The 26,613-nt window shown below is 49.4% G+C and overlaps 2 protein-coding genes across 7 annotated transcripts in view; one reads left to right on the forward strand and one right to left on the reverse strand.

The window, feature by feature from the left end:
- USP5 (ubiquitin specific peptidase 5) lies at nt 1–22,410 on the reverse strand. 2 transcript variants are annotated; one of them, XM_005312005.5, is made up of 20 exons: nt 22,277–22,410; nt 19,541–19,666; nt 19,150–19,216; nt 13,454–13,587; nt 13,101–13,246; nt 12,579–12,763; nt 11,181–11,275; nt 9,687–9,880; nt 8,415–8,486; nt 6,401–6,488; nt 6,078–6,203; nt 5,417–5,570; nt 4,788–4,962; nt 3,339–3,427; nt 2,957–3,079; nt 2,056–2,199; nt 1,754–1,899; nt 1,467–1,620; nt 514–598; nt 1–289 (listed from the first exon to the last, which is right to left on the reverse strand). In XM_005312005.5, exons 1-20 carry the CDS (start codon nt 22,382–22,384, stop codon nt 196–198), a joined length of 2,505 nt encoding a protein of 834 aa, XP_005312062.2. In that variant the 5' UTR covers nt 22,385–22,410; the 3' UTR covers nt 1–195. The 2 variants fall into 2 exon arrangements, with proteins under 2 accessions (XP_005312062.2, XP_005312061.2); XM_005312004.5 differs by having other exon boundaries at nt 2,888–3,079.
- CDCA3 (cell division cycle associated 3) overlaps nt 22,361–26,613 on the forward strand; it is a 6,451-nt gene continuing 2,198 nt past the window's right edge. Inside the window, exons 1-4 of one of the 5 annotated variants that reach the window (XM_042855065.2) lie at nt 22,361–22,495; nt 23,377–23,556; nt 23,827–23,962; nt 24,449–24,733. In XM_042855065.2, coding sequence (XP_042710999.1) covers nt 23,437–23,556; nt 23,827–23,962; nt 24,449–24,733 — 541 coding nt within the window. In that variant the 5' untranslated portion in view covers nt 22,361–22,495; nt 23,377–23,436. Of the gene's footprint in view, nt 22,867–22,926; nt 23,062–23,376; nt 23,557–23,826; nt 23,963–24,448; nt 24,734–26,613 lie in introns of those variants that run through there. The other 4 variants (XM_005312006.5, XM_024112511.3, XM_005312007.4 and 1 more) reach the window with 4 other exon arrangements.

The raw sequence follows: 26,613 nt of genomic DNA on the forward strand, positions 1-26,613 counted from the left end.
TCATGTCCATGGGGGCCCCAGCCCCCAGTTTTATTAACCAAGGAACACCTGCCCCCAGAGTTACAGCAGTGGCACAGGTGAGACATAGCAGGGAGTGGGGTGAAAGAATGTGCACTGCTTCTCTGTATTTGTCACTGCCTCCCCCTCCTCATGCCAGCAGCCTGCTCCCCACTCCGCACACAGTAGGAGGGGGTTCTAGCTGGGAATCCGCTGATAGAAGTAGATGTAACCGAGATCCTTGGGTGGCTTCTCAGAGGCGCAGACTTTCTGGTCATTGTAAATCACCCACCTGAAACAGAGAGGGAGAGATAAGGGCCACCAGCTTGCAGCTGACCTAAAAGTCTGTCCCCACCATGTGGAACAGTGGCCTGTTCCTCTCTTTTCCCTCCCCCCGTGACAGTAGGTCCAGAGGGAGAATGGCACTAGACCACTGAAGTAAAGGGGGAATTATACTGGTTTATCTTAGAAGCTGCTGCCTTTAGGCTACTTCTTGTTCCCTCAAGCCCTTCTTACCTGCCATCCTTCTTGATGTGGCAGACATAATGGCCACACATGGTGGAAGTGCCCATGTGGCTGATGAAGGCAAAGAGCTGATACTCTGAGGGAGAGAGGAAAAAAGAGGTGGTCAGAGAGAGACAGAGGTAGGGAGAGTTACATATCCTTGGATAACCCCATCCCGCTGAAGAACTCTTTAGAGAGGAGCTATTGTCCCATGACTCCCTAGAGAGGCCTTCAGGGGTCTGGGCCCCAATAATGGCTGAGAAGACATGTTTCATGGTGGAGTAGGTGGAACAAGGCAGCTGCCTAATCACAAGGCCAAGAGAATTTTAGATCCAAGCTCTGTGGAGATATTGGTGAAGCAAACAGGAGGAGAGATGATAGCTCCTTCAAGGCGGCCCTACCTGTTGCCTACCTCCCAGAGCTTGATGGGGGAAGTAGATGAGCGAGGAGGCCCTGGTTCACACATCTGCTGTGTGGGGCTTTCCACATTACAGCAAGTAGTCTAGCAGCTTGGGCATGAATTCCCACAAAGATTTAGCTGGCTAGAGCCCAGGTGTTTTGATAGGGAGACCAGAAAAGAACAGTCTCCGGAGGCAACACAGAGATGGGGTTCCAAAGAATGGGAGCAAAGTCCTCCTTACCTCCCTGGCAGGACACCCTTATTCCTCTCCTCCATCTGACTAGACACCACATCCCATTCATCCCTCTGATGATTCCCAGTAGGCACAGACCCTTTCCCCTTCCTCTCTGTTACATTGCCCCAGCAGCCAGATCAACTCTTGGGAGGTGCTAGAATCTCAGGGATCAGTGAGAGACCTGAGAGTTTAGGGAGGCTAAAGCTCTGGGGAAGGCTGGGGCCCAACTGGTTAGAAACCACCACCACCACCACCATCCCCAGGAACTAAGCTGCCTCTACAGAAACCAGAGGAGGGCAGAACTCATGCCCTCCAGTGTCTGGGACTCACTTCCAGGCCCATCACGCACTTTGGGACCCACAGGGACAGATTCAGAGATGGACTCAGCTGCCGAGCGCCCCTCTGAGATGTCCATGGCAGCCTCTGCGTCCAGGTCATCAATGTGACTGAAGATCCAGTCCACAGCCCGCTCCAGACTGTTACTCTGCAGGGAGAGGGGGAAACTGTCAGGTCAGGAACCCCTCATCAATCTAAGCACCTCCCTTCCCTGAGGATGCCATTCCCAGCACAGCCCTATAAGGCTGCAATTCAACTGTAATCTCATCCTTGCTCCTCACCGTGGCTCTTAGGGCTTTCATAGCCTGATCTCGGGAGAAGCCCATGGAGACAATAGTGGCCACGCTGTCTTCTGAAGGGGGGTCTGGACAGATGATGGTGGAACCTGGCCCACTAGATCCAGAAAGAACCAGAGGGTTGGCAAAATCTGTAGCAGAAAACAGAACATAGTTCAGAGGGGATAGCTCTGGTGGTGGTGAAACATTTTAAGGTCTCAGCCCTGGCTTCTCCAGCAGGAAGCGCTGTAGCGTATAGCACATTGAACTGGGTGGGAGGGCTTTGTCATGGTCATGTGTTCTCATACCTGGATCATCCATGTGCGACATGATCCAGTTCATGGCAGCCTCAGCCCCGCTGTTCCCTGTGTAGTACACAGCTTTGCGGCAGGCATCCATGGGAAAGCCCATCTCCACCAGCTGGATAATCACCGATTCATCCAACATGGGGGCTGTGGGGGGGACAGAGATTAGAGGAGCCTTGGCAGCCCTGCTCCCACCCACCCCTTTAGTGTGATTTCTGTCCCCTCCCTCCCACACAACCTTATGCAAACCTCAAGCCTCCCTCCCTGGCTGAATCTCATGTAAGCCTTGCCCCTCCCTTAAGGCCCGGCTTGACAAAGCCCTGGCTGGGATGATTTAGTTGGGAATTGGTCCTGCTTTGAGCAGGGGGTTGGACTAGATGACCTCTTGAGGTCCCTTCCAACCCTGATATTCTATGATTCTATGAAGTCCTTACCCCCATAGCACACAGGCCTCATGCAGGGGGTGGAGAGATGAAAGTCATGAGTCAGGTACTCCCTAGCAATGGCTCAGGAGCTTTGTCTCCTCTTCACCTCTCACCACGCCGCCAATCTTTGTGCACCAAACCTCTCTCCCAGCTAGACCTTCTGGATGCATTGTGCATACCCCACTTCCCACTCCTTCCTAATATGGGCCCACACAAACCTACAGCTGAAAGAGCTACTGGGGTCAGCAACATCCTCGCACAATGAGCATGCAAGGGGGCACAGTCACTGGCAGAGGGACAGGAAGAGAGAGACTGAATGAGGAGGAAATCATTAGCCAGGGAGACAAGTCATGAGGAGAGTGAGGGAGTGAGTCAGGCACTAGGAGGAGGAGAGGAGAAGAGTCACTAACATGTTGGAGAGGAGAAGTGAGGGGAGCAGAAGGAGTCGTCGTCCTCGTTGCCATAGAACCCCAGGCTACCTTTGGGCTCGTCTGGCGTCACCAGTGGAGGCGCAATGTCTGGCATCTCCTCCTCACCAGCTTGCAGCCCTGTCCCCTGTAGCGCAGAGATGTCCAGCTCCTCTGGCATTTCGATAGAGACATCTGTAAAAAAGTCTGGATCAGACCTTCAGGGACGTGTTCAGTAAGCTCAAAGAGCGTGGATGAGTGGCCCTCAAAGATAAGCCGTTTGGGGTAGAGAATGCACATGAGATGTTCTGCAGCAGCAGTACAGCAATGCAGTATGGAATGCTCTCCCCTGTCAGTAGTGACCCCAATGCCTAAGCATGGGGGCGGTGCTACACAGAGCAGCATTGGGGACTCATTGACCCCGGTGCTTCGTGCTTCACCTCACTCTCCTTACCGAGCTTTTTGGGTACCCAATCCAGGCCAAAAGTGAATTTCTTGATCTGGATCACCAGATAGTCTGGGAAGGAGGCAAACCGGGTTGTCCTGAAAGAGAGTGACACGTCATGTCTGAACAGGTTACCCTGTTGCTTTGTTAATGGGGGAGGGGGAGGAGGAGGGGGAGGGGAGACTGGCTGGCTCGGGGAGAAATCAAGGAAGGGGATGTGGAGTCTTGCACATTCCAGAGCTACTGCTGGAATACAGAGGGAATAGTCTGTATGGCTCTGGGTCTCCCCACTGTATTCAGCACTGAGCCTGCCAAACCCTGAACAATTCCCAGAGGAAGTGCTCTGACTGGAGGACAGCTTAACCTAGCATTTCCCAAACTTTTAAGGGTGGAGACCACCTCCAGGAAAATCAAACACTCCTCCCTCCCCTGCAAACCCTGCCATGTGGTACAGGCCACCGGAGATTTTAGAATTCTAATTAAATACAGATAAAACAAACGCGTATGGATGCATTTTAAACTATAGTTGAAGGAATGAGGTATATTCAGCACTGGATGTGAGGAAAGGTTTGAATATAAGTCATTACTCCAAACTGCAGTAGAATGTTAATAATGTTAACTTGAAAAGCAACATTTCTTTAGACCTGTTATTGCTAAGGGGTATCTTTCCGTTTTTCTGTAACAAAATATCTCCCCTCATGGGCTCTGCTAGGCTTCTTGGGCTTGAGTCCTTCTTGACTGGGAAAGGAGTGCCAGTGGCAGCAGAACAAACAGCCACTCAGCAGACATTGTAGCTCTTCATTACTGCCTTGAGTTACTATGATCTGTGTTTTGGATAGTGAAACAGTTAAAAAATCTGACATTCAAAGTATCACCACTGGCATTCTAGTTAGCTCTGCTGAAGTGACTGGGGCAGCTCATCCTTCACAACTATTGTTTCAGTCTTTCTGTAAACTCAAGGAAACTTTGGTGCACCAGTTGCGCTCAGTTCATGTTTTGAAAGTTTTGTTCAACTTTAATAACTAGAGACTTCTTTTAAAACGAAAGTTAGGGCTGGGGAGAACAACAAAGTGCTGTCCACATCTCCCTCCTAGGCTAGGCACACTTTAAAACATAACTCAAATTAAGAATGTCAGAACACTGATAATGGGGCATCAACACCACCATTAATTTTTCTGGCTTTCCATTGCTTTGTTTTCTGTACCACCACAGAATGCAGTGTTGAGGACCCCACAGCCACCTTAACTCTGCCCACTGTAATCTCCATGGAAAATGGGACAAGACTGAGCCTAGAGGCTCAGGAACCACGCCCCAGGGCTGACAAGTCATGGATTTCTAAGAGGGGAACTAGCAGCCCTAGGAAACATTCCTGCCCAGCGTACTGTAGGAAAGGGGTTCCCAAGAGGGCTTTTCACACTCTGATCTCTATCCTAGATAGCGCCTCCAAACTAAACTCACTTGAGAGCCACAGACTTGGCCTGCAAGGCTGTGCTCCAGAAGTCATCCACCTGCTCTGGAGCCCCGTAGGCCTCTAGACAGGAGCTGAAAGGCACCTTGGCTCGGACCAGCTCAGGCAGCGGCTGCTTCTCCTCTTCTGCCTGGTGCTTCCTCTCCTCATATTCCAGCAGCTCATCTGGGGACAAGTCAGAGGAGTTAGGTCCAGATTCCAGGTGCTCACAAGGCACCTGCTGTTGGCTACCTCCAGAGGCAGGACACCAGGCTAGATGGGCCCATCAGGACATATTCCCTAGAGTGGTGCATAGGGCACACAATCTCCTCCAGCCATCAGGATGGTTTCATTATGCTGAAGTGCCACAGGCTAAGTCACAACCCTTGCCTTGGGTGAGGCAGGGGAAAGGTTTGATCCTTAACTTGAGTGACTGATATCTGTCCACAGCATCTCTGAGTAAATCCACCCTGCCCAGCTCCATAGGGTGATGAAGGAGAAGGATTTGGCTCCAGAACACCTTGCTTCTTCAGGTCCTTGAGGGATCCCCTCAACCCCAGTAAAGGAGTACAGTAGGTAGAGTTTCCTCACTGATCCCAGTGCCTGCTGCCCCTTCCTCAGTCACCATCAGGCCACTGACCTTTGTTGAGTGCAGCATCCATGGGCACGGGCAGCTGCATAATGTAGTCCACACGCTGGGTGTATTTCACCTTCTCTGTGGCCAGGCACTTGAGCTTCTCCTCCACCAGGAAACGGAAGACCTCATTGGGATTTTCTGAGCTGCGGCAGTTCCTCTGGGAAGGGCAATATGGTGAAGATGTGTCATATCAAGGTGGCCAGATCAACCTATCACAGGAGCAGCAGCCCCATGCGGGACACAGACAAAGAACTGTCTCCACTGTCCCTGGTCCAAGTGTAGAAGCTGGAGCCCTTCAATCAGCACCACCAGTCTCCAGAAACCAATCCCATTCCCACCCCAAAGGAGAGGGTTCCATTTTTAGGGGGAGCTCTGGGTAACTCCAAGCTCCCCCAAAGTCTACACACAGCAATTTCATAGGGGCTGGGAGTGAGCCCCGAACAAAAGGCCCTGCAGTTGGGCACCCTCATCCCCTTCTCCCGAAGTGGTCACTCACTGATATCCTGAATGGTTAGTTCTGGTGAACCTGGTGCTTCAAAATACCTGCATGCCGGCCTCCTCCCTGCATTTCCATCCAGCCTAGGTGCCAACCCCCTACTTGCTGGAGCTCAGAACAGGAGCTGCCCCCTTCCCAGGATTTCAGAAAGTGTGGATCAGTCATTACCTCCACCATGTTGATGAAATGCAGGAAGAACTCCTGGGCATCTTGCTGCCTGTTGGTGGAGAATTCCGGGTGCCCTTTGCCAATGAGAGATTTAAACATGCGTGGAGCAATGCCATCCTGCATGCCCTAGAAGAAAGTAGGGAGGAGAGGAAGGAGTGAGCATGGCCTCCCAACAACTCCGCCCTAGGGTACATCTTTCCAAACCCTGCCTCTATTTAGGGTCAACGCCCTGGACAGTGTCTCCATAGAGGATCCCCCACACCATCACAGACATGCTTTAGTGCATTCCCTCCCCATGAGGGTAGTGGGGCCCCAGTCCTCACCTTCTGGTTCTGGTCCGGTTGCTGTTCCCCATCTCCAGAGGCTGGCTTCGAATACTCCCCAGAGAGTAGCCCATGGCCCAGCTTGGCTCTGGAATAGCAGATGATTCACCATCAAAGCTGTACCAAGCTGCTTCCAACCCAAACACTCCTGTCACTCCAGGAGCCAGTTCAATCACTCCAGCTTTGAAACTCACGTTGACTTGCCCCAGCTGACCTCAGCTCCCTCTTCCTACCCAGCCCCGACTCCTCTGTCTCATCCTGCTCTGCTGCCCTGTCTGATATCTTCCATTTGAACACCTAACAGAACTTTAGAACTGAGCCTCAGCTCCTCCCTGGCCAATGGGTAAGGATTGTGGAGGGACAGCCTCAGCCATTCACAGAAAGGCAGCCAGCACTGGGCTGCGACAGTCGTTTACCAGCCACATCTTGCAGCAGCTTGGCACAGCAAGTGAAGCCCCGCAAGTGACTCTATACAGGATTCTGAGGGAGGCAGAATGCAATCCCTCCAAATTAGTGATGGCTGCAGCCCAAGTCATGGGATAGCAGGAAGCAGACTACACCCCATTCCCACCAGCAGGTTGAACAGATTTTCCAAAGTGAGACACAGACACTTTACTGCCCAGGGCGGGCAGGAGATAACATGAGATACCCACTATCAACCCTTCACTGTGCTCTCTTGGGCCCCACTTCTCCCCCACCACCTTCCTCTACTCCCATCTCCCCCACGCTCACATTCACACAGCCTCAGTCACCAATTCACTCCCATTCCCTTGCACACAACCCTGCCAACCCAAGCCAGCACATCCCCCTCTCATTTTAGCAATTGGCCCAATCCCCACCTGCTCAGAAACATCCACATACCTATTCCTCCTCACCCCTAGATAGAGAACCTCTCCAGAGCTCACTCACCCCCTCCCCTGCCCCCCACAGCCTTTGAGGCTCCTACCCAAGACTGGGCTCAAGAATCACTTTTAATTGTCGCTGGCTCTGGAAAAGCAGAGGATACGTGCATACAATTAAAATATTCCCAGATAAGTCTGTATTCCCTGCTCCTCACACAGTATGCAGCCTCTGTGGGACTAGCCCAGCGTTTCTCAAATGCGGCCACCAAGGGGTTTTCCTGCAGTCATGACAGCCTCCTGGGCAGAGATGGGTGAGGGGGCAAAGCAGCGGCCGTTCCCTGCAGCCCTCTGCCCCCAGCTTCAGCTGCGGGACTCCGGTGGTGGGCTTCAGTCCAGGGTGGAGGGGCTTCAGGAGGGCTGGCTTTGCTGGGTGCGGTGGTCAAGAGGCAAGGAGCGGGATGAGCTTGGGGTGCTGCAAAAGGGAGCTTAGAGCAATGGTGGGGAGCAGCAGGGCCCAGGGACAGTGGGGGTCTGGGGAAGGCAGCAGCGGCTACAGGCGATGGGGGGAGGAAGCAGGGGCCAGATGCACCAAAATACAACTGTACATGATTTTTATTACCGAATCTGAAAAAAGCACCCTACATAAATCAATGACAATGATTTGGATGTGCGTATATGCATATTTATTTGTTTTTCCTAAAATTAGTTAAGTATTTCAGAAAAATTTGTCAGTTGGTGGCCGCACTCTCAGGCCACCACAATTTTTGTTATGAGAACCCCTGGACTACCCCCACCTAAACCGGTATACTCTTCTCTCAGACACCTCTCTCTGGCTGGAAGTCTGTGCTGCAGAGCCAGACACCCTCTGCTGACAGCTAGGGGTACTACACCCACCAGTGGCAGAATGTCCCTGCAGGACATTTGCCACTCTATACAGTTGTGAGATTGAGGCTGGGGCTTAGACCCTTTAGCCCATCAAGCCCAATCTCCTGGTCAAACCTCAACTCTTGGAAAGTTCCAGAGATCTTTAATGACTACAAGGGATTGGCATCTCAGAAGAAGTGGGACCTACTTGCAACACAATGCAATTTAAGAATGGGGTGGGACATGGGGCCCCCTACTGGAACACGCCAAATCTATACCACATCCCCTTTCTTCAAAGCACTACATACACTTGGGTGCTGAAGTCCTGTGTGGGGTCTGAGGGAGAACTTTGGAATATCTTCTCCAGCTTGTCCACATACCTGCAAAGCAAACCAGAGAGGCAAAGAGAGCTGCAGACAGAGCACCAGGCTGCATCCAGCAAGGTAACTGGCTTATACAAGCAGCAAAGAGTCCCATGGCACCTTATAGACTAACAGACGTATTGGAGCATGAGCTTCCGTGGGTGAATACCCACTTCTTCGGATGCATGTAGTGGAAATTTCCAGAGGCAGGTATAAATATGCAAGCAAGAGTGAGTCAGGCTAGAGATAACGAGGTTAGTTCAATCAGGGAGGATGTGGCCCTCTTCTAACAGTTGAGGTGTGAACACCAAGGGAAGAGAAACTGCTTTTGTAGTTGGCTCGCCGTTCACAGTCTTTGTTTAATCCTGAGCTGATGGTGTCGAATTTACAGATGAACTGAAGCTCAGCAGCTTCTCTTTGAAGTCTGGTCCTGAAGTTTTTTTGCTGCAGGATGGCTACCTTTAAATCTGCTATTGTGTGTCCAGGGAGGTTGAAGTGTTCTCCTACAGGTTTTTGTATATTGCTATTCCTAATATCTGATTTGTGTCCATTTATCCTTTTACGTAGGGACTGTCCAGTTTGGCCGATGTACACAGCAGAGGGGCATTGCTGGCATATGATGGCGTATATTACATTGGTGAACGTGCAGGTGAATGAACCGGTGATGGTGTGGCTGATCTGGTTAGGTCCTGTGATATGTCGCTGGTGCCCACATAAACAAAGACTGTGAACGGCGAGCCAACTACAAAAGCAGTTTCTCTTCCCTTGGTGTTCACACCTCAACTGTTAGAAGAGGGCCACATCCTCCCTGATTGAACTAACCTCGTTATCTCTAGCCTGACTCACTCTTGCTTGCATATTTATACCTGCCTCTAGAAATTTCCACTACATGCATCCGAAGAAGTGGGTATTCACCCACGAAAGCTCATGCTCCAATACGTCTGTTAGTCTATAAAGTGCCACGGGACTCTTTGCTGCTTTTACAAATCCAGACTAACATGGCTACCCCTTTGATACTTGGCTTATACAAGGCTCCCAACCCCAGAAGGTAAGCTCCCAGCATTAGGGATCTTTCATGCTGATCCCTGGCACCCCCATTCCTCTCAGAGTTCAGATAGGATTGGGGCAATTGGGATGGAGACCAGGACTAAATGGCCTAAGTAACCCACAATCCTGGAGCAGTGGTAAGTGGAGGGGGCCTTCCCTTAGCTCACTTACTTTCTCTGGAAGTCAGGGATGCTGAACAGCACCTGCACCACAGAATTGAGGTAGCAACTATTGCCCAGGTTTCGGATGCCAGTGTAACCAGGGCCATAGAGGGGTTTGAGCTGCACCCCAGACTCCTGGATCAGCTCCCACTCCCCAATGCGCTGGTTCATGTCAATCTCCAGCTCGGTCATTGTCTTGTCTGTCTGTGGAGAGAAGAGATGTACCGGGGGAGCTCAGAGAAGAGCCACAGATACACTCTGGGCCATCCTGTTTGGTGAAAACTATGATGGGGGGGGAAAGAGGGGGAGGAGAGAGAAAGATATGGAAAGGATGTGCAAATGTCTAAGGGATTCCAATTCCAAGGGCAGAAATATTTTTGGGGTGTGGGGGGGAAGAAGGGGAACAGGGCAAGTCTGAGCCAAGGAAAAGGAGCTCAGGAACCATCCCCCAGCACTGAGGTGTCAGAGTCTGAGGAACCATCTCCCCAAGGGAGGTCCCATTGCTTGGAGTACGAATAGGAGCCACAAGGGAATGAATCTGGGGGGGGGTGGAGGAGAAGAGAGGGACACAAGTCAGCTCTCTGCTTGAGAGGAAGCGGGGGCTGTGTACCCAATGACCACTGCATAGTAACTGAGTTACAGCCCCACCCTGGTTGGTGACTGAAGACTCGGATCCAGCTGAGGACTCAGTGTGATAGAGGACAAATGCCTGCAATATCCTAGACAAACCCTATTGAATTAGATTTAATACATTTGGGGGGGGGTCCATTGTATTAAAAATGTAATTGATAGTGTATTATCGTAGGATTGTCTGTAGCTTGGGGAAAAATTAGGAACTTCAAAGAACTGTTTTGGACAATATGTGAGAAGTGGGTTTTCTAAAAGGTACTTGGGTGTAGCTTCAAAAAAATCTCCCTAGGGAGAAAAACCCATTGTCTGCAGATTACCTTCTCCTTAAAACTCAGAGACCTCTGAACCATATAAAGGCTGGACTAAATTTTTCACGAGTGTGCTAGTTCTGAGCTGAGGTTGTTAAGAACTTGTGACCACAGATGACACCCCTCTGCTAGGTCTGAAGGGCTAATCACTGCCAGATCCCATGTCAGAGTTGGGGTGATCTTTGGTAAGCTTATTAGCCTGCGTACTGCTTCTTTTAGTGTTTTCTGAGTAATGCTTTAGCCCTAAGAATAAATAAGCTTGCATAGAAAGAGCTGTGTGGTAGCTTAAATGGGGCAGTCACATTTATTAGTCTCTGAAGAGAAACCAAGCAGGTCTGCTCAGGCAGTTTGTTTTATGCTGGGAATAACACAGTGAAGGCAGGGAACTGTTCAGCCTGGAGATACCCCAGTGAGCAGGGAGAGAGACACGCATCTCCACCCAAGAGAGGTGACAGCTGGGGAGCCGGAACCCTGAGAGTGGTGCCCTTGCTGAACCTCCGAGGGGAAATACAGGTGCAATTGTGACATTCAGACCCCCTTGTTTTGATTGGGAGTTTCCCTCTCACCTTCTGCATCTTGAGCATGTCAATCCCAAAGTGAGCCAGGTGTTCAGCCAGGCTGGGATCCAGCACCATATCATCCTCATCATAGGAGTAAACGTCTGTGGGAAAACAGACAGGAAAGGGAAAGAAACTAGCTTATACCCCAACCACTCCCAGATCCCACCAACACCTACCTGTTCTTCCTCAAACAACCTGCTGCTAGGGGGAGGGAGCAACATAAAGTTCTCAGAGTTTTACGGTCTAATAGACTAACTGTCTGAGCCAGTGGTTTTCAAACTGCAGGTCAGCATCACTGCTCTGGTGATGCATCACTGACCGGGCTGTTAAAAGACCCGGTCGGCGGTGCTGCCCGGCTAAGGCAGGCTAGTTCCTACCTGTTCTGACACCGTGCTGGGCCCCGGAAGCGGCCAGCAGTAGGTCCGGCTCCTAGGTGGGGGGCCATGGGGCTCTGTGTGCTGCCCCCACCCTGAGCACCGGCCAATGGGAGCTGGGGGTGGGGAGCAGTGCCTGCGAATGAGAGCCGCGTGGAGCCGCTTGCGCACCTCTGCCTAGCAGCCAGACCTCCTGCTGGCCGTTTCTGGGGCGCAGCATGGTCCACGGTGCCAGGACAGGCAGGAAGCCTGCCTTAGCACCCCCGCTGACCGCTGACTGGGAGCCATCCGAGATAACCCCATGCCCCAACCCTCTGTCCCAGCCCTGAGCCCCTCCCCCCAAACCCAGAGCCCTTCCTGCACCCCAAGCCCCTCATCTCTGGCCCCACCCCAGAGCCTGAACCCCCAGCCAAGAGCCCTGACCCCCTCCTGCACCCAACCTTCTGCCCCAGCCCTGAGCCCCCCCCCACCCCTCATCCCCAGCTCCGTTTGGTCACGGTCATTAACAATTTTCTTCAACTGGGTCGCCAGAAAAAAAGTTTGAAAACCACTGGTCTGAGCAGTACTGTCCTAAGGTGGGAAGAATGGGGGACCCAAGTTCCCCAGAAGTGTGGGGTAAAGAAGAGGAGCAAACAACTTTGCCTTGGATTCTAGTACAAAGGCCCTGTGTGCCTGGCTAACAGAAGGGTGTTGCGCCATCCACCCCCCTTCCCTGTCCCAGACCACTAAAACAATGAGCACCCCCCATCCCAGGCTGGAGAGAAGAGGGAATACAGATAGTCTTTTCAAAGGCCCTCAAATTCCAACAAAGGGGGCAGGGGAAGCACAGGGTTTCAGCAATTAGCTCATTGCCCCCCTTCCCACAGGAAAGCCCAGTTGGTGGTGGTGGCAGCTATTGGTGCATGTCCTAGGCCACAGCATTGGCACACCCCAAAATCCCCCTCACTTGTTCTGTCAGGGGACCATGGTGCCCAGATTCAACCCATTCAGACGCCTGGCATCTGCAACTCCACTGAGTCCCCCATCTCACCAGCCCCATCGGGGGTGATGGTTCCCAGTTTCACAGCCAGCGGGTAGCCAGTCTCCCGATAATGCTCAACTGCGTGGTTGTTGCCGCCACTGCCGTCGAAGTAGCGCCGGCCACACAGGATGGATCCATCAGTCATGTTGAGCCACAAGTTCTCACGCATGTCGCATTTGTTGCACTTCCAGCCACTGCCAGTAGGGGGAGAGAAAAGGAGCAGTCTATTCCCTGAAAGTACTCGCCCACCATGGCACAAGCAAAGGCTTTCGGGATTCCACTCCCCTCCTACTCCAGGAAGCAGAGGACCCGGGGAGACCTATAAGGCAGGAGTCAGTTGCAGTCAACCCACAGAGTTTTCAGGAATTTACCAGCTTGTATCACGGGCCACACCTTGATCAGGGAGAGGCCCACAGAAGAAACCCCCTCCACTGACAGAGCAACAGTCCCATCACAGCCTCAGAGAGGAAAGTTGTGTTGTGAAGTGTCCAGGGTGAGAGGGAACATGGCCAGGCTTGGTGCCAGACTCACCACGGAGGGATGCGGACGCTGTTCTGTAGCTGGTGCAAAGAGAAAGCATGTTTGGAAACACGTCGAACTTCTCCATCCCATGCCTGTACCTCCTGCTTTCGTGAGGCTGAATCTGCTGTCAGGATAGCCTCAACCGCACTGGCAATCTGGAATTGGGGAGCAGGAGAAATAGGGGGATAAGAGCTCCCCAACACCTACCCTTGCTATTCCAGACCTGGGCTCCCCACAAGGCTCTGCTAATGCCACTCCATTCTGCCCAGCCACCCCCACAACATTACTGGATCCAATTTACAAAGTAGGAGAGTTCTACTCCATAAAAGCGCACTTCCTGCAGACAGAAAATAAAGACCTACCCTGTCTTGGACCATGTCTGGCAGCCCCTCCAGCCCATCCCGTGGGATCTCCAGGTGCTCTGGGAAAATAACTATTTTTACGTCTTCATCATATTCAAACTTCTCCTCTGGGATGTCAAACCCACCTTCTATGCCTACAAGAGAAGGAACACTGCAGTAAGAGAAAAGGCAAAGAATCTATAACCTAGCCAGCTTTCTTGCCTTATGGATGACAATCTGAGGGACAGGCTTTCCAGCCTTGGATATTATGTGAACTAGGGAACCGTAGAGCTGTGACTAGCTCTGTCTAAGTCTATAGCAGTGGTTCGTGAACCCTTGGGATTCACGAAATGTTACAGGGGGTTCTCGGGGAAAAGAATTCCCTAATGGCCGACAGAGCTGTCCCTAGGGACCCCGGGCAGCACGGGGCCAGCAGCCCAGAGCCCCTGGACTTCCAAAAGCTAAGCAGATCAAAGCAAGCACATCACACTGAGATTTAAACTTCAAGATTCCTTATAAGAAATGGAAAGGAATGTAAAATTAAATAGGCAGCTAGTATTGTTTTTAAAATTATTATGAAGAACAAATTGAAGCTTTGTTGTAACGTGCGTTGTTTGCCTGGACTGCTCAAGGCCTGAATGCTTGTGTAGGAGGAACTCTTTGAGTTGGCTTCTTAAATACCTTCATGCTGTTTCACATCTGATACTTTTTGATGAAACATAGGAGCCTTGTCTTATAACATGCTTATTCAAAGTGATACAAGCTACTAAAGTGAGATCTTGGAAGAGTGTTGCCATTTTCATAATGTAATAAAAATACTGTAATGATAAATAATAATTAATAATAAATAGTGTGTAATAAGCATGTCATAAAAACAAACTTTATTTCCAAGATCACTGCTTTTATAATTTATACTCAGGTAAAGGAGAAAATCCCTGGAAATATTCATTTTTTAGGAGGGGTTTCACAAGACATGACATTTTAGTGAAAGGGGTTTTACAGGTTGTTAAAGTTTGGGAACCACTGGTCTATAGTGACATTAGCTAGGACAGAACCACTGGGGGGCATTCCTGCTTCTGATTCACAGATGTAAAGACAACTAACTGTAACTGGGGGACACAGGAAGAAATCCTTCCAAACCCAAGGGCCAGTGCACTCACTACCACTTCCAAAACACTTGGCTAAGGCAGAGTGCTCACTGCTCCTTGCACCTGCCACAAAGGGAGGCTTCCTGCTGTTCCAGTGTTTGAGGGCAGGATGTGGAAGTGCTTAGTTCAGGTCTCCCCCAGAAACGTTAGAGTTAGAAGAAGAAACCTCACAGACTTAGAGAAACTGGGAAATGCACAGTTCAAGTAGTTTCCCACACCCGCCCCTTTACTCCGTCCCCTTTGAGATGTCAGCAGACAGGCACAGGCACTCTGCATAATGGGGATTCCAGTGTTACTTTCGAGCAGTCACTGTCCACATATCAAAGAACAATGTTTGTGTGACTGAAAGCACCCCTGTATTCATCTTACACACTACCGTAATAATCTTTGTACAAAATATGCCCTGAGATATTTAAAAACTAGTAACACACTGATCATCAATATTCTTATGTAATGTATGTACAAAATGAATATTAAGAGTTATGCACATAAGCTGAAATTATGACTACAATGTGTTTACCAGACAAGTTGGCGGAGGGGGGCAAACTGATTTCTCTAAGGACAAGATGATGCTTCTAGCCAGTTGACATCAAAGTTGACTGGCAATCACTTGTCAAATGACCATTCTTTGGCAACGAAGGGGGCCAGGAACAGATTGATCTGCATTATAGCAAACAACATGGAACCTCTTACACCACGAGACTTCATGTCTCTGTCCACACAGCTGGAATGTACTTTATCTAGGAGTAACTGCAGGAAAATATTTTTCAAAGAGTGACTGGACTATAAAAGTGAGGGGCAAAAACACCCTGTGTGTGTGCACATTTTTTCCTCTCTCCCCTCCCGCCCCCCAAGATGACAAAGGAACCAGCCCTTTGACTTTTTTTTTTTTCGGGGGGCGGGAGGGGGGGCAGAGAAGAGAGCCTGACTTGAGGATTTGGTCAGCTGTGTTGCTGGGAACCTGTGGTACACATTTTATCTTGAACCAGTTCTAGCTTGTTAAGTTTTAGCTAGGAAGCGTTTTATCTGTGTCTTTTGTAACCATTTCTGACTTTAATACTTCATAGCTGTATTCACTTAAAATCTCTCTCTTTGTAATTTAATAAACTTGTTTCTAATCTAAACCAATCCAGTGCTGTGTTTAAACTCAACCGTTTGGTAACGCCAGTTAAAGTAGCAAACTGTTGAATATTGACCCTTTACAGGGGCAACAGACTTTTAATATCTGAACTGCCCAAGAAAGGGCTGGCCAAACACTTTGGGGAAAATTCAGGACTGGTAGTGTGTTTGCGTCACCTGAAATTAGTAACCAAGGCTGGTGGAAGTCAGAGGGTGACTGGAAGCCAGAGTGCTGACAGGCTGCTGGGGTCAGACCCACTGGATCAGGACTGCAGCTATACACAGACACTCAGGGTGTGACTTGCATGCAGTTGGGCTGTTTGTGAGCAGCCCAGGTTGGGAGCTACAACAGCAAAGCATTATGAGGCACCCATGGTTGCAAGGCACACAGTGACAACTCCTTACTGGTCTGAACTGCACCTTGGAATGTGACAGTTTGTTATGGAAAGATCAGATGGTCAAAGTTTGACCTCAGCCCCCATGGGACTGTCATGAGGAATGTGCAGTTTGGACGAGGTGTGTAAGGGAGAAGTCACCCTAACTGAGCATTTCCTGGTTTTCTAACATTGGAGTTTGGAGATCTAAAGTCCTACATTCCCGAAGGGTACAGGGAGCAGACAGCACTTGGTTCAGGAACAACCTTAACCTGACCTTTTTTTGTAAGTGAATTTCCTTTGTTGTTGTTGTTTTTAAAGGCAAATGAGCTAGGCTGGTTGGGTTTCTAATGTCTCTCTCTCTGTCTCAACACAATGGTTCACTCTATTGTGACAGGGGCGTCTAGTCTTTGCAGTCAATACTAATTGTTACTTTGCTTGCCAGCAGGTTCAACTTCGCATCATCCTTGACCAGGATGGATTGATACAAAAAAAATCAAAGTGATTTAAATCAGCAAGCAGAAAACCTTGGTTGAAAATCAGCCATTTTAATCTTGTTTTTACATTTGTATTTTTTAGTTAATTTCCTAAAGAAAGATTGATTCTCATTGATTGGTAACCATTAGAAATATGTTCATTTGTAACTAAATATAACCTTTACCCTGAATTTGATACTTCTTTTTGCTAACCAAGAGAATACACTGTATCTATACATGTTCATTTAAGCAGTTATATAGCTTAACAGTTATTCAGAGTCTTAATTTTTACATTATACATCATTTACCATTTTTAGCTTCTCTTTTTTGGTAGATTACTTTTTTGCTTATGATTTCTGTCAAGTTGCATTTGGATGGAAGTTGGAATTCAATTTAATGGGTACAAAACCAGCATTTTAAAACTATTTTGTGCTAGTTAAATACAATTACCTTAAATGGATATATAAGAAAAAATAGGAAGTTTATCACAACACACTTTGCCTTTCAAACTGATTAAAGAAAGGAAGTATTATCTGTAGTTAATGAACTGAATGGACTGTTTTTGGTCGCCATGTATAAGATTTTAGAACTAGTAGATCTCATAGACCTTAAGGCCAGAAGGGACCATCATGATCATCTAGTCTGACCTCCTGCACATCACAGGCCAGAGAACCTCACCCATCCATTCCTGCAATAGGCCCATAACTTCCGACAGAAATACTGAAGTCCTCATATCTTGATTTAAAGACTTCAAGTTACAGAGAATCCACCATTTGCTCTTATTCAAACCAACAAGTGACCCACCGTGTCTCATGCTGCAGATGTAAGTGAAAACTCCCCAGGACATCTGCCAATCAGACCCGGGGGAAAATTCCTTCCCAATCTCAAATGTCCTCTCACACCATATTTTTATTCATAGATTGGAAGAGAGGAAACAAATTTTCTTGCTTTTTCAACTCACAATAAGTTTTTAAACTTTAAATGAAGTAGTTATTTAACTGGACTAGTTGAATAAATTGAAAAAGAAAAAATTCTCTCTGCACCTGCAGAAGAGGCTACCATGTCAAAAGCTGGTTTAGCACTTCAGCAAACTCTGGTCTAGGTGCTTAGCCAGTGACTTGCTCCAGTTCAGTGGTACGACTTTCTTTAAAACTTCAGCAGCAAATTCATAGTGCTTGAATATTTTTGTAATTTGAATTAATTTAAAAGATTATAGTACATTTAAGTCTTAACATAGGTTGCCAATTTAAAATTTAATTTGTAATAGGCATATTTTTAAAAATATCAAAATATTTAAATAAAAATCTGATTTTTTTTTAAATCATCCATTTTTACCCACCCTGTGGGGCAGGCCCTTTTACCCAGTGTTCTAGAAACAGCCACTATCTAAAAGAGCCTCCATTCCACAGCGCTTCCAAGAGCCATCGCCTGATTAAACAGAAGAGTCTAATCACTACTGACAATCAAAAATATACATTACAGTACACCAAGCACAATGCTTTCTCGCCCTCCACCTCCTCCAAATACCCCTTGAGTGCAATGATATGATGATGCTGTTACACCAGCATAGCGACAGAGAGCTACAAACCTTGGTGGGTTCAGAAATACTAGGAACATAGTCAACTGAAAAATACGAGAGTCAGCACACTATCCCCAGGCTCTCCACATATGCAAATATGCCTTCTCAGTATCTCTCCTGATGTATCTTTAGGGCTCCCAGTCCCTACAGAGAGTGCCATGCTCTTCCCCCACAACAAGGAGCGATTGGGAATGGGGAATCCCCAGAGCATTAAAAGTCCCCGAACCCTAAAACAAAATAGGCTACTAGGGTTTCAGGGTGGCCTTTCAGAGCTTCCTAAAGCTCTGATGGGGTGGTGGACCCCCTGTGAGCTTCAGACTCGACAGGTGGGAGTGGCCCTCCAACAGCGTACAACAGGGATCCCAATGATCTACTGAGGTGCTTATAAGCCCCCACTTCAGTACTGAACACCTCAAACACTGATGGAATTATTCTACCCCCACTCCGTGAGGTAGAGAAGTCCTGTTGTCCCCCTGTAACAGATGGGGAATAGAGGCACAGAGACTAAGGCCTTGTCTACACTACAGGGGGAAATCGATATAAATTACGCAACTTCAGCTACGTGAATAACGTAGCTGAAGTCGACGTACTTAGATCTGAATAACGTAGCTGAAGTCGACATACTTAGATCTGCTTACTGTGGGGTCCATACTACGCTATGTCGATGGGAGACACTCACCCGTCAACTCCCCTTGCGCTTCTTGTTCAGAAAACCTTTTGATCAAGCGACCTCAAAGTTTCCCCAAACTCTACCCTAGCCCCTAACCTTGTATAGCAGTGTTCAAGCTGATCTATGTATGCAGATTTTAGAGAGGATGCAAATTCCAACTGTCAACAGAACTCCATTGTTACAGACTTGAACATAAAGCAACTCTCATCACTGCAGCAGGTTTTTAAACAGCTATTCTTCTTGGCCATTCCCGGATACGTGGGGCATGAAAGGCGAGAGTGAATGGCCGCCGGGCTAGACAGCTGATCTGGCACAGCAGGGAAACTGGGCTAGATGGAGTTGTTTTCTTACCAATAGCCAAGCGGGTGGGTTTCTTCCTGGGGGGGTCTCCAGCACTGGAGCTACTGTCTTCCTCCTTCTGTTTTAGAGGCAAGGAGAGAGAGGAGACAGTCAATAAGGAGGCCCAGCAGTATGAGGGTAGCCCAAAGCCTGTGGAACTGAGGCAGATACTGCAGGTGGAGAGAGATGGGGCAGGCAGCCAAAACAATAACTAATTGAGTCAGAGCTCCAGAGTTGGGGTCCCATCGGGGGGGAGGGGGCGGGGGGCAAGGGACACCAGGTTGTGTTTCAGATGAGGGAAAGCCTCAGGTCTGAATGAACATGGAGCTGGATCCCTCTTCTCAGACTCAGAGCAGGTTTGGCAATGCAGTGTGTCCCCCAGCTCCAAGCACCCCATTCTTACCAGCTTGCGTGTTCTCTTGAGGTGCAGATAGACCCGATGGCCTGTTTTCCCATAGTACTTCTCTACATATTGCTTCCCGAAGCCCAGGAACGTGTTCATACAAATATACAAGCCCCCATCTGACTCCTAGGGGAGAAAGACAGACTGATAGGGAGATATGTCTCAGAGGGGCCAAAGGAAGGTGTTCAACAGAACAGAATAGACTTTTACCTTTAGTACGCTGGTTCTAATCCAGCTCCATTCAATGACTGCAAATCATGCCCATGTGTTAGCCATTCAGTGGCTGGTCTGAAAGGAGTTGTCAAGTCTCCCTCTAGTTGCCAGCAAGATATGTATCTCTCACCACTATGCATGATTTGAAAATCCACCTGCCCGTTTATCCATAGTAGGAAGCTGAATCAGGCTAGACCCTTAAACTTCTGAGGAGCTGTAGCCTCATTTAAAAAAGACTTTAGCACTTACAGTTGCAAAATATGACCCAGGCAAAACTGATGCAGCTACATCAACCTGTCTCTGCAGCTAGACGGATCTAGCGCTACTGGTGCTGCCTGGAGTTTTGCCAAATTGTTGCAGAATGAAAGTTAACTAGAATCTTGTTTTTGGTGTTGTTTCGGAACCTTGTGGGCAGCTGTGAAACAGACCAGGACAAGAATCAGGTCAGTCTCACGCTGCTGTGCTTGGCAACCTCCCAGCACCTACAGCACTGATGCTATTTAAAAGTGGTGGGGGAGGGCATGAGAGACACCTAAACATGGAGGCCAGGAAAGAGACAGAATAGCAGAGAATACCCAATCTGTGTCTCAGCAATCAGAAGGCTGAAATGGAGATAGAAACAAAAAATGGGATTCCCAAACAGAATTCATATGCAGGGCTTGTGGAGGAAAAGAAGAGTCTTTCATTTCCTATTGCCTTGGACAGTGGGACCCAAAATCTTTTCATGTCTGTCTTTGATTATGCATCCGAAGAAGTGGGCTGTAGTCCACGAAAGCTTATGCTCTAATAAATTTGTTAGTCTCTAAGGTGCCACAAGTACTCCTGTTCTTCTTTTTGCGGATACAGACTAACACGGCTGCTACTCTGAAACCTGTCTTTGATTAGTAGGTCTAATTCTTGTAGTGAAGTGAAGAGAAAAATAGACACTGAAGACAACATAAAAAGATCTAATTATATGAAAAAAAAGTGGAGTGAAGTCAGGAAGAGAGAAAAAAGGTAAAACAAAGTGAGAGACTGGCAGTAAGTTAGGTTTAGGGTGTTAGAAATTTGGTTGACAATGTTACAATTTGATACAAGAAAACATATCATACAACTGTACTCATCCATGGAAACTGCAGTGGCAGTGGCAATGCATGTATTTTTCATTCTGGTTAGTAGGCTTAGCTCTTGACCAGTGGTGTCAAGTAATTTTTGAAGCCCTGATAGTGGGCACAAGTCTTATAGCTGGAAGCCTCAACAGTGAGTGTAAGGATTGAATGGACCACAGAGGCTGAACTCCCCTCCCCAGGAAGTGTTTAGCACTTTATCAGGGTGTGTACAGGGAGAGAAACTTGTTCTACTGCTACTTGGGCTGTCCCCAGTCAGGGGATAGAGACCTCCAATTCCCAGGAGCTGCCAATCAAGCACTTTAACCAACACTCACTTCCCAATGAAAAAACTGAACCATGTTTAAAAATGCCTGAGGCTGTAACTCCATTGGGTGAATATGGCTGGAGGGAAAGGGAGGGGGAGAAGGGACGCTGTTCTTTTAATGACACAGTAAGTACTGGGGTATCCCTCAGCTTTTGGGGCCAGGGAGAACTTTGTGTTCCAAAGTAAGAGGATATAGGGTCCCTAAGACAAGGTGAGCCCAGGGAGGTTCTGAGGGACTTTTAATTTTGGAGCTTAGGGCTGGTTCAATCCCTTCAATTGCCTGGACGTATGTTCCACACCCTGGGAAAAGGGATGGTTGTGCCCCCAGGAGATGATGGAGACCTCCCCTGCAAACTGGGCCGGGGGTGTGGGTGTAAGAAACAGCAATAACTTCCTCCCCTCAAATCCCAGGAAGGAGAGCGTGCGCGTTCAAACTCGTCCTCCAGAGGGTGGGCAAGGGGATCAAGAATGAGGTCACCCCCTGTGGATGTTTCCGGGCCTGCGGGGTGGGGAGTGCTGGCAGACCAGCCGGGCTACACCCACCAGCATGCACCGCGAGCAGCTCGGCCCGCCAGAGATGCCAACAGGGCAGCGGGGCGAGGAGCCCTCCGCGCCGCTTGTGGAGCGACTCTAGTCTCGGGGGCTGCAGCGCGGCTGGGCAGGCCCCTCGGACTCGCTCTGGGGAAGGGGTCAGCCGACTACAGTTCCCAGCATGCTCCGCACAGGAGAGCCGTCTCGGGTCTGCGCTCCCCAGCCCAGCGGGCGCTGAGGGAGCCGGGACGCCCCGCGGTGAGTCAGCAGGAGAAGCCCGCGTAGCCGCTGCCGGGGCAGCAGAAAGGCAGAACTCCGCGGGCAGCACTGGAGCGGAGAGAACTACAGCCCCCAGCACACCTCGCCCACAAACGGGGCCAGGACCCAGGGCTTGCTATGAGTTGTAGTCCTTGCAGCCGCACACTCAATTGAGCCGAACAGAGCCCTCATCCATGGAAGACTTCATGTCCCAGCATGCCCCACGCGGGCCGGTCCCTAGGGCCCAGGCGCGCTGAGGATCAGGCCGGAGAGCAGGCAGCCTCATGGGTGAAGGGGAGAACAGCTGCCTGGAGCGCTTACCGGTGTATCGAAGGAAAAGGCGCATTCCTCCTTATGGACCCGGTCCCCAGCCTTGGGCACGCGGATGGCCGGCAGTACCGATAGCAACGCCTCACTCAGCTCCGCCATGACAGCGGCTCCCTGCAGCACCGCCCGCAGCCCCACCCTGACCAATCACAGACCTTCGTTGTCAGAGACTAGCTAGCCAATCCCATTTCACGCAGGCGCACAAGCAGAGAGGTAGGGCTACCGTTAACCGCTCCGCCCCCTTCGTTCCAAGGCCAGCCCATCTCATCCTATCAAAATTGCTCTTTGTATACGGACAGCCACCTGGGACAATCTAGGTAGAGACGTCTCAACCTCCAGCCAATGCAAGCGCAAGAGTCACTTGGGGCGGAGTCACTTGGAGATTGACGGAGGGAAAGCCAATGAGCCCCGGAAGCCTAACGACCTCGCCAATAGAAGATGATAAAGTGCTAGTCCAGGAAATAGCCAATCAGATTGGAAAAAAATAAATTCCAGCGAATAGGAAACAGAGAGGAAGGAAATATGGTCTTTATGAATGATGTTGCACTAAGGTTTTGGCTGTCCCACCAATGGGAGGTTAAGAGGTGGGATTACGGAGTGATTGGCAATAAGATTGGCCAATGAGCGCGCATCACAGGAAGCCTGGTGTATATTGGGGGCGGGAGTGCTACACCTTCGGGAGGCAGTGAACGGCAGCTGCTAGGGCCAATGAGGGTGCGGGGCTGGGCGCGGTTAGGGCGGGAGATTTGAATCACGGCGGAGACTGGGTCCGAGGTGAGGTGAGGCTGGGCGGGCGTCGCCGGCGGAGCGTCAGCTCTTCCCGGGCTGTGTGCGGGTCCCCGCGGCGCTAGTGAGGGGAGGGGCCAGGCCGGTCAGCCGGCCCCCAGCAGTGGGGTCAGCCCCAGGGCCCGGCCGCTGCTGCCCGGCGTCCCTGCCGCAGGGTGATGAGGGGAGATGCGGGAAGCTAGCCCAACCCAGCACCTGAGCAGGCGGAGGGCCGCCTCCAGCTCCCCTGCTCAGCAGCGGAGGGGTTGGTGTATCGCTGCTGCGGGTGGTGCCTGCGGGTAACTCCGCAGCATTTTCATTTTCTTCAGGGCTCCCTGCTGAAGGCGGACTCGGGCGTGGAGGACTCGTCACTCCTGGTGCCCGCAGCCATGGGGGCTGCTGAGAGCTTCCCTGTTACACCCACTTCGAAACCCTTCCTCAACAAACACCTGGCACACGTCAGCGATCCCCGGTCCCCCACACCTGGGATCCTGAGGACCCCCATTGAGGTAAGAGGCGATCAGGTTCATCCTGCCTCCCCCAGCCCTAGTCTGACTAAAAATAGGACTATCCGGTCTGGTGTCCTTACCCAGTCCTTCCCCTCTCACTCAGTATGTCTCACCCAGACCAGTGGGCCTGTCTAGTCCTCTGCTTTTCATCTGAGAAGGATCTGAACATCACAGTTCTGCTTTGTCTTTGCCCACTGTGCATCTGTCTCCCTGCTCTGGTCACAGTTTGTGAGCTATGTCCATTTGTGCCTGGCTCCATCTCTTTCTCAGGTGGAGAGCTCCCCTCAGAGAAGCCCCTTGGCTGAGTCCGAGGAAGCAGTGAGGGCAACTGAACAGATCCAGAGTTGGGACCCTCGATCGCCAACCCTCGGCATCTCACGCACCCCTATGAAGGCTGTGATGGCTGGTAAGTATATGTCTTCTCTTGGAATGTGGCTTGTTGTATGGACAGATCAGGGTTTCGGGCAGAATCATACTCTTCAGTCCATTTCTTGGGGGATCTGGACCTTTTCCTTATGGAGACCACTTCCCAGATCCCTCAGGACTGGAGATGGTTCCTGAGCTCCTTTCCTTGGTTCAGTGTACCCTGTTCACATCCTGCCTCCTAACCACCACAATTCCCTCAGGTTTTGTGCCCTTCAGATATTTACAGATGATTCTTCTTTTATGTTCTTTATTCTTGGCTCTGGTGAGCTGGGTGAACTTAGCTCTTGAGGTCTCCCACCAGAATTTCACCACTCTGGCTCCCTGAGCATTTCTTAATTCTTCTCTGAGCACACTTCAGTTTGTCACGATCTTTCTGAGATTGTAGGCTCCAGAGCTGAGTACAGTATCTCAGGTGGGGTCTTGCCCCAGGGTCTGATAAGATGTCTTATCCTCGCCTTCTCCCTAGACACTATAAATTGTTTGGTGAAGCAGCTCAGCGAGGCCTTTGGGGCAGAGACCATGGAGCACGAGTCACTGCTGGAAAAGCCATTAGATCAGGGGCCAAATCTTGGAGCTGCCTGTGTTCCAGGGGAGGAGACAAATGGAAAGAACCCTCAGGGGGAAGGCTCTGCCAGGGATGTGTCTCAGGAAAAGATCCCAATGCAGGGTGAGGAGAAGCAGCCACCTTCCAACACTTGTGCTCAGCCTGTAATGAGACCAGCTCGCTTCACTGACCCACACCGCAGCTCCGGTAAGTGTATGGGTTTGGGGCCTCCCCTGGTGTGGGGATTGGTGGTTCTGGGGAACTGACAGGGGCCTCTGTTGTGGTCACCCAATGGGGAATATGATTAAGGAGGTGAGAGGGGCCAGGATGTGAAGAGGGCCTCGGTGTGGGGTGAGGGGGGTCTAGAGCAAGTGAGAGGGATCTCCCTTAAAGCTCATAAAGGGAAGTAGTGTGTTTGCATGTGTCCTCAGGAAAAGTGAGTTAATTCTAGAAAGCAGCAGCATTGCCCCCCTCTTGCAGGCTGTGAGGGGCACAGGGAGTATGTGGGCAAGGAAATGAGCTTAAGGTTCAGCTGGAATAGTGGAGTCTTGCAGAGATATAAGAGTGGAAAACCCCAGGGTCCTAGTCTAGTTCTGAAAGGGGAGAACATGTGGACAGACAGACTAGTCCTGGACCCAACTCCCCCAGCCACCTCCCCAGAGCCTTTCTGGTTTGCTTCTCCATAACAGTTTTGTGCATCTCACCCTGTCCTACAGACATTGGTTGCTGTCTTCATCACCCTACCCCTGCTTCCTTCCACCCCTTTATATTCCGGATGAAGCACACCCACTGTCTCCTTTCCCCGTCACCAGCTCCCTGTTGTTAATTCCCTGCCTCCCCTCCTCACTGTTGTGTTTTTAATTGACTGTTAAGTCACCAGGACCAGATGGTATTCACCCAAGAATTCCAAGGGAACTCAAATGTGAAATTGCAGAACTACTAATTGTGGTTTGTAACCTATCATTTAAATCAGCTTTTGAACTAAATTACTTGAGGATAGCTAATGTAATGCCAATTTTTAAAAAGGGCTCCAGAGGTGATCCTGGTAATTACAGGGGAGTAAGCCTGGCTTCAGTGCCGGGTAAACTGGTTGAAACTATAGTAAAGAACAAAATTGTCAGATACATAGATGAACATAATTTGTTGGGGAAGAGTTAACATAGTTTTTGTGAGACATTTACCAATCTACTAGAATTCTTTGAGTGGGTCAACAAGCATGTGGATAAGGGGGATCCAGTGGATATAGTGTACTTAAATTTTCAGAAAGCCTTTGACAAGGTCCCTCACCAAAGGCTCTTAAGCAAAGTAAGATGACATGGGATAAGAAGGAAGGTCCTCTCATGGATTAGTAACTGGTTAAAAGATAGGAAACAAAGGGTAAAAATGAATGGTCAGTTTTCAGAATGGAGAGAGGTAAATAGTGGTGTCTCGCAAGGAGCTGAACTGGGACCAGTACTATTCAATATATTCATAAATAATCTGGAAAAAGGGGTAAACAGAGAGGTGACAAAATTTGCAGATGATACAAAACTACTCAAGATACTAGACTTCTGTCCAAAGCAGACTGTGAAGTGCTACAAAGGGAACTCACAAAACTGTGTGACTGGGCAACAAAATGGAAGATGAAATTCAATGTTGATAAATGCAATGTAATGGACATTTGGAAAAAACAATCCCAACTATACATATAAAATGATGGGGTCTAAATTAGCTGTTACCAATCAAGAAAGAGATCTTAGAGTCATTGTGGATAGTTCTCTGAAAACATCCACTCAATGTGCAGCGGCAGTCAAAAAAGCGAACAGAATGTTGGGAAACATTAAGAAAGGGATTGATAAGACAGAAAATATCATATTGCCTCTATATAAATCCACGGTATGCCCACATCTCAAATACTACGTACAGATGTGGTTGCCCTATCTCAAAAAAGAGATATTGGAATTGGAAAAGGTTCAGAAAAGGGCAACAAAAATGATTTGGGGTATGGAACAGCTGCCATATGAGGAGAGATTAATAAGACTGGGACTTTTCAGCGTGGAAAAGAGACAACTAAAGGAGGATATGATAGAGGTCTATAAAATCATGAC

This window comes from Chrysemys picta, chromosome 1, assembly GCF_011386835.1.
Source record: "Chrysemys picta bellii isolate R12L10 chromosome 1, ASM1138683v2, whole genome shotgun sequence".
Taxonomy (NCBI): Eukaryota; Metazoa; Chordata; order Testudines; family Emydidae; genus Chrysemys; species Chrysemys picta.

What these genes read in the sequence shown, in the direction of transcription:
- USP5 (XM_005312004.5), bottom strand. Translation starts at nt 22,384, where the DNA reads ATGGCGGAGCTGAGTGAGGCGTTGCTATCGGTACTGCCGGCCATCCGC. An exon ending in TTGGGTACCCAAAAAGCTCG is followed by an intron (nt 3,080 to 3,338) that starts GTAAGGAGAGTG and finishes ACTTTTTTACAG; the next exon opens with ATGTCTCTATCGAAATGCCA. An exon ending in CACATCAAGAAGGATGGCAG is followed by an intron (nt 290 to 513) that starts GTAAGAAGGGCT and finishes TCTCTGTTTCAG; the next exon opens with GTGGGTGATTTACAATGACC.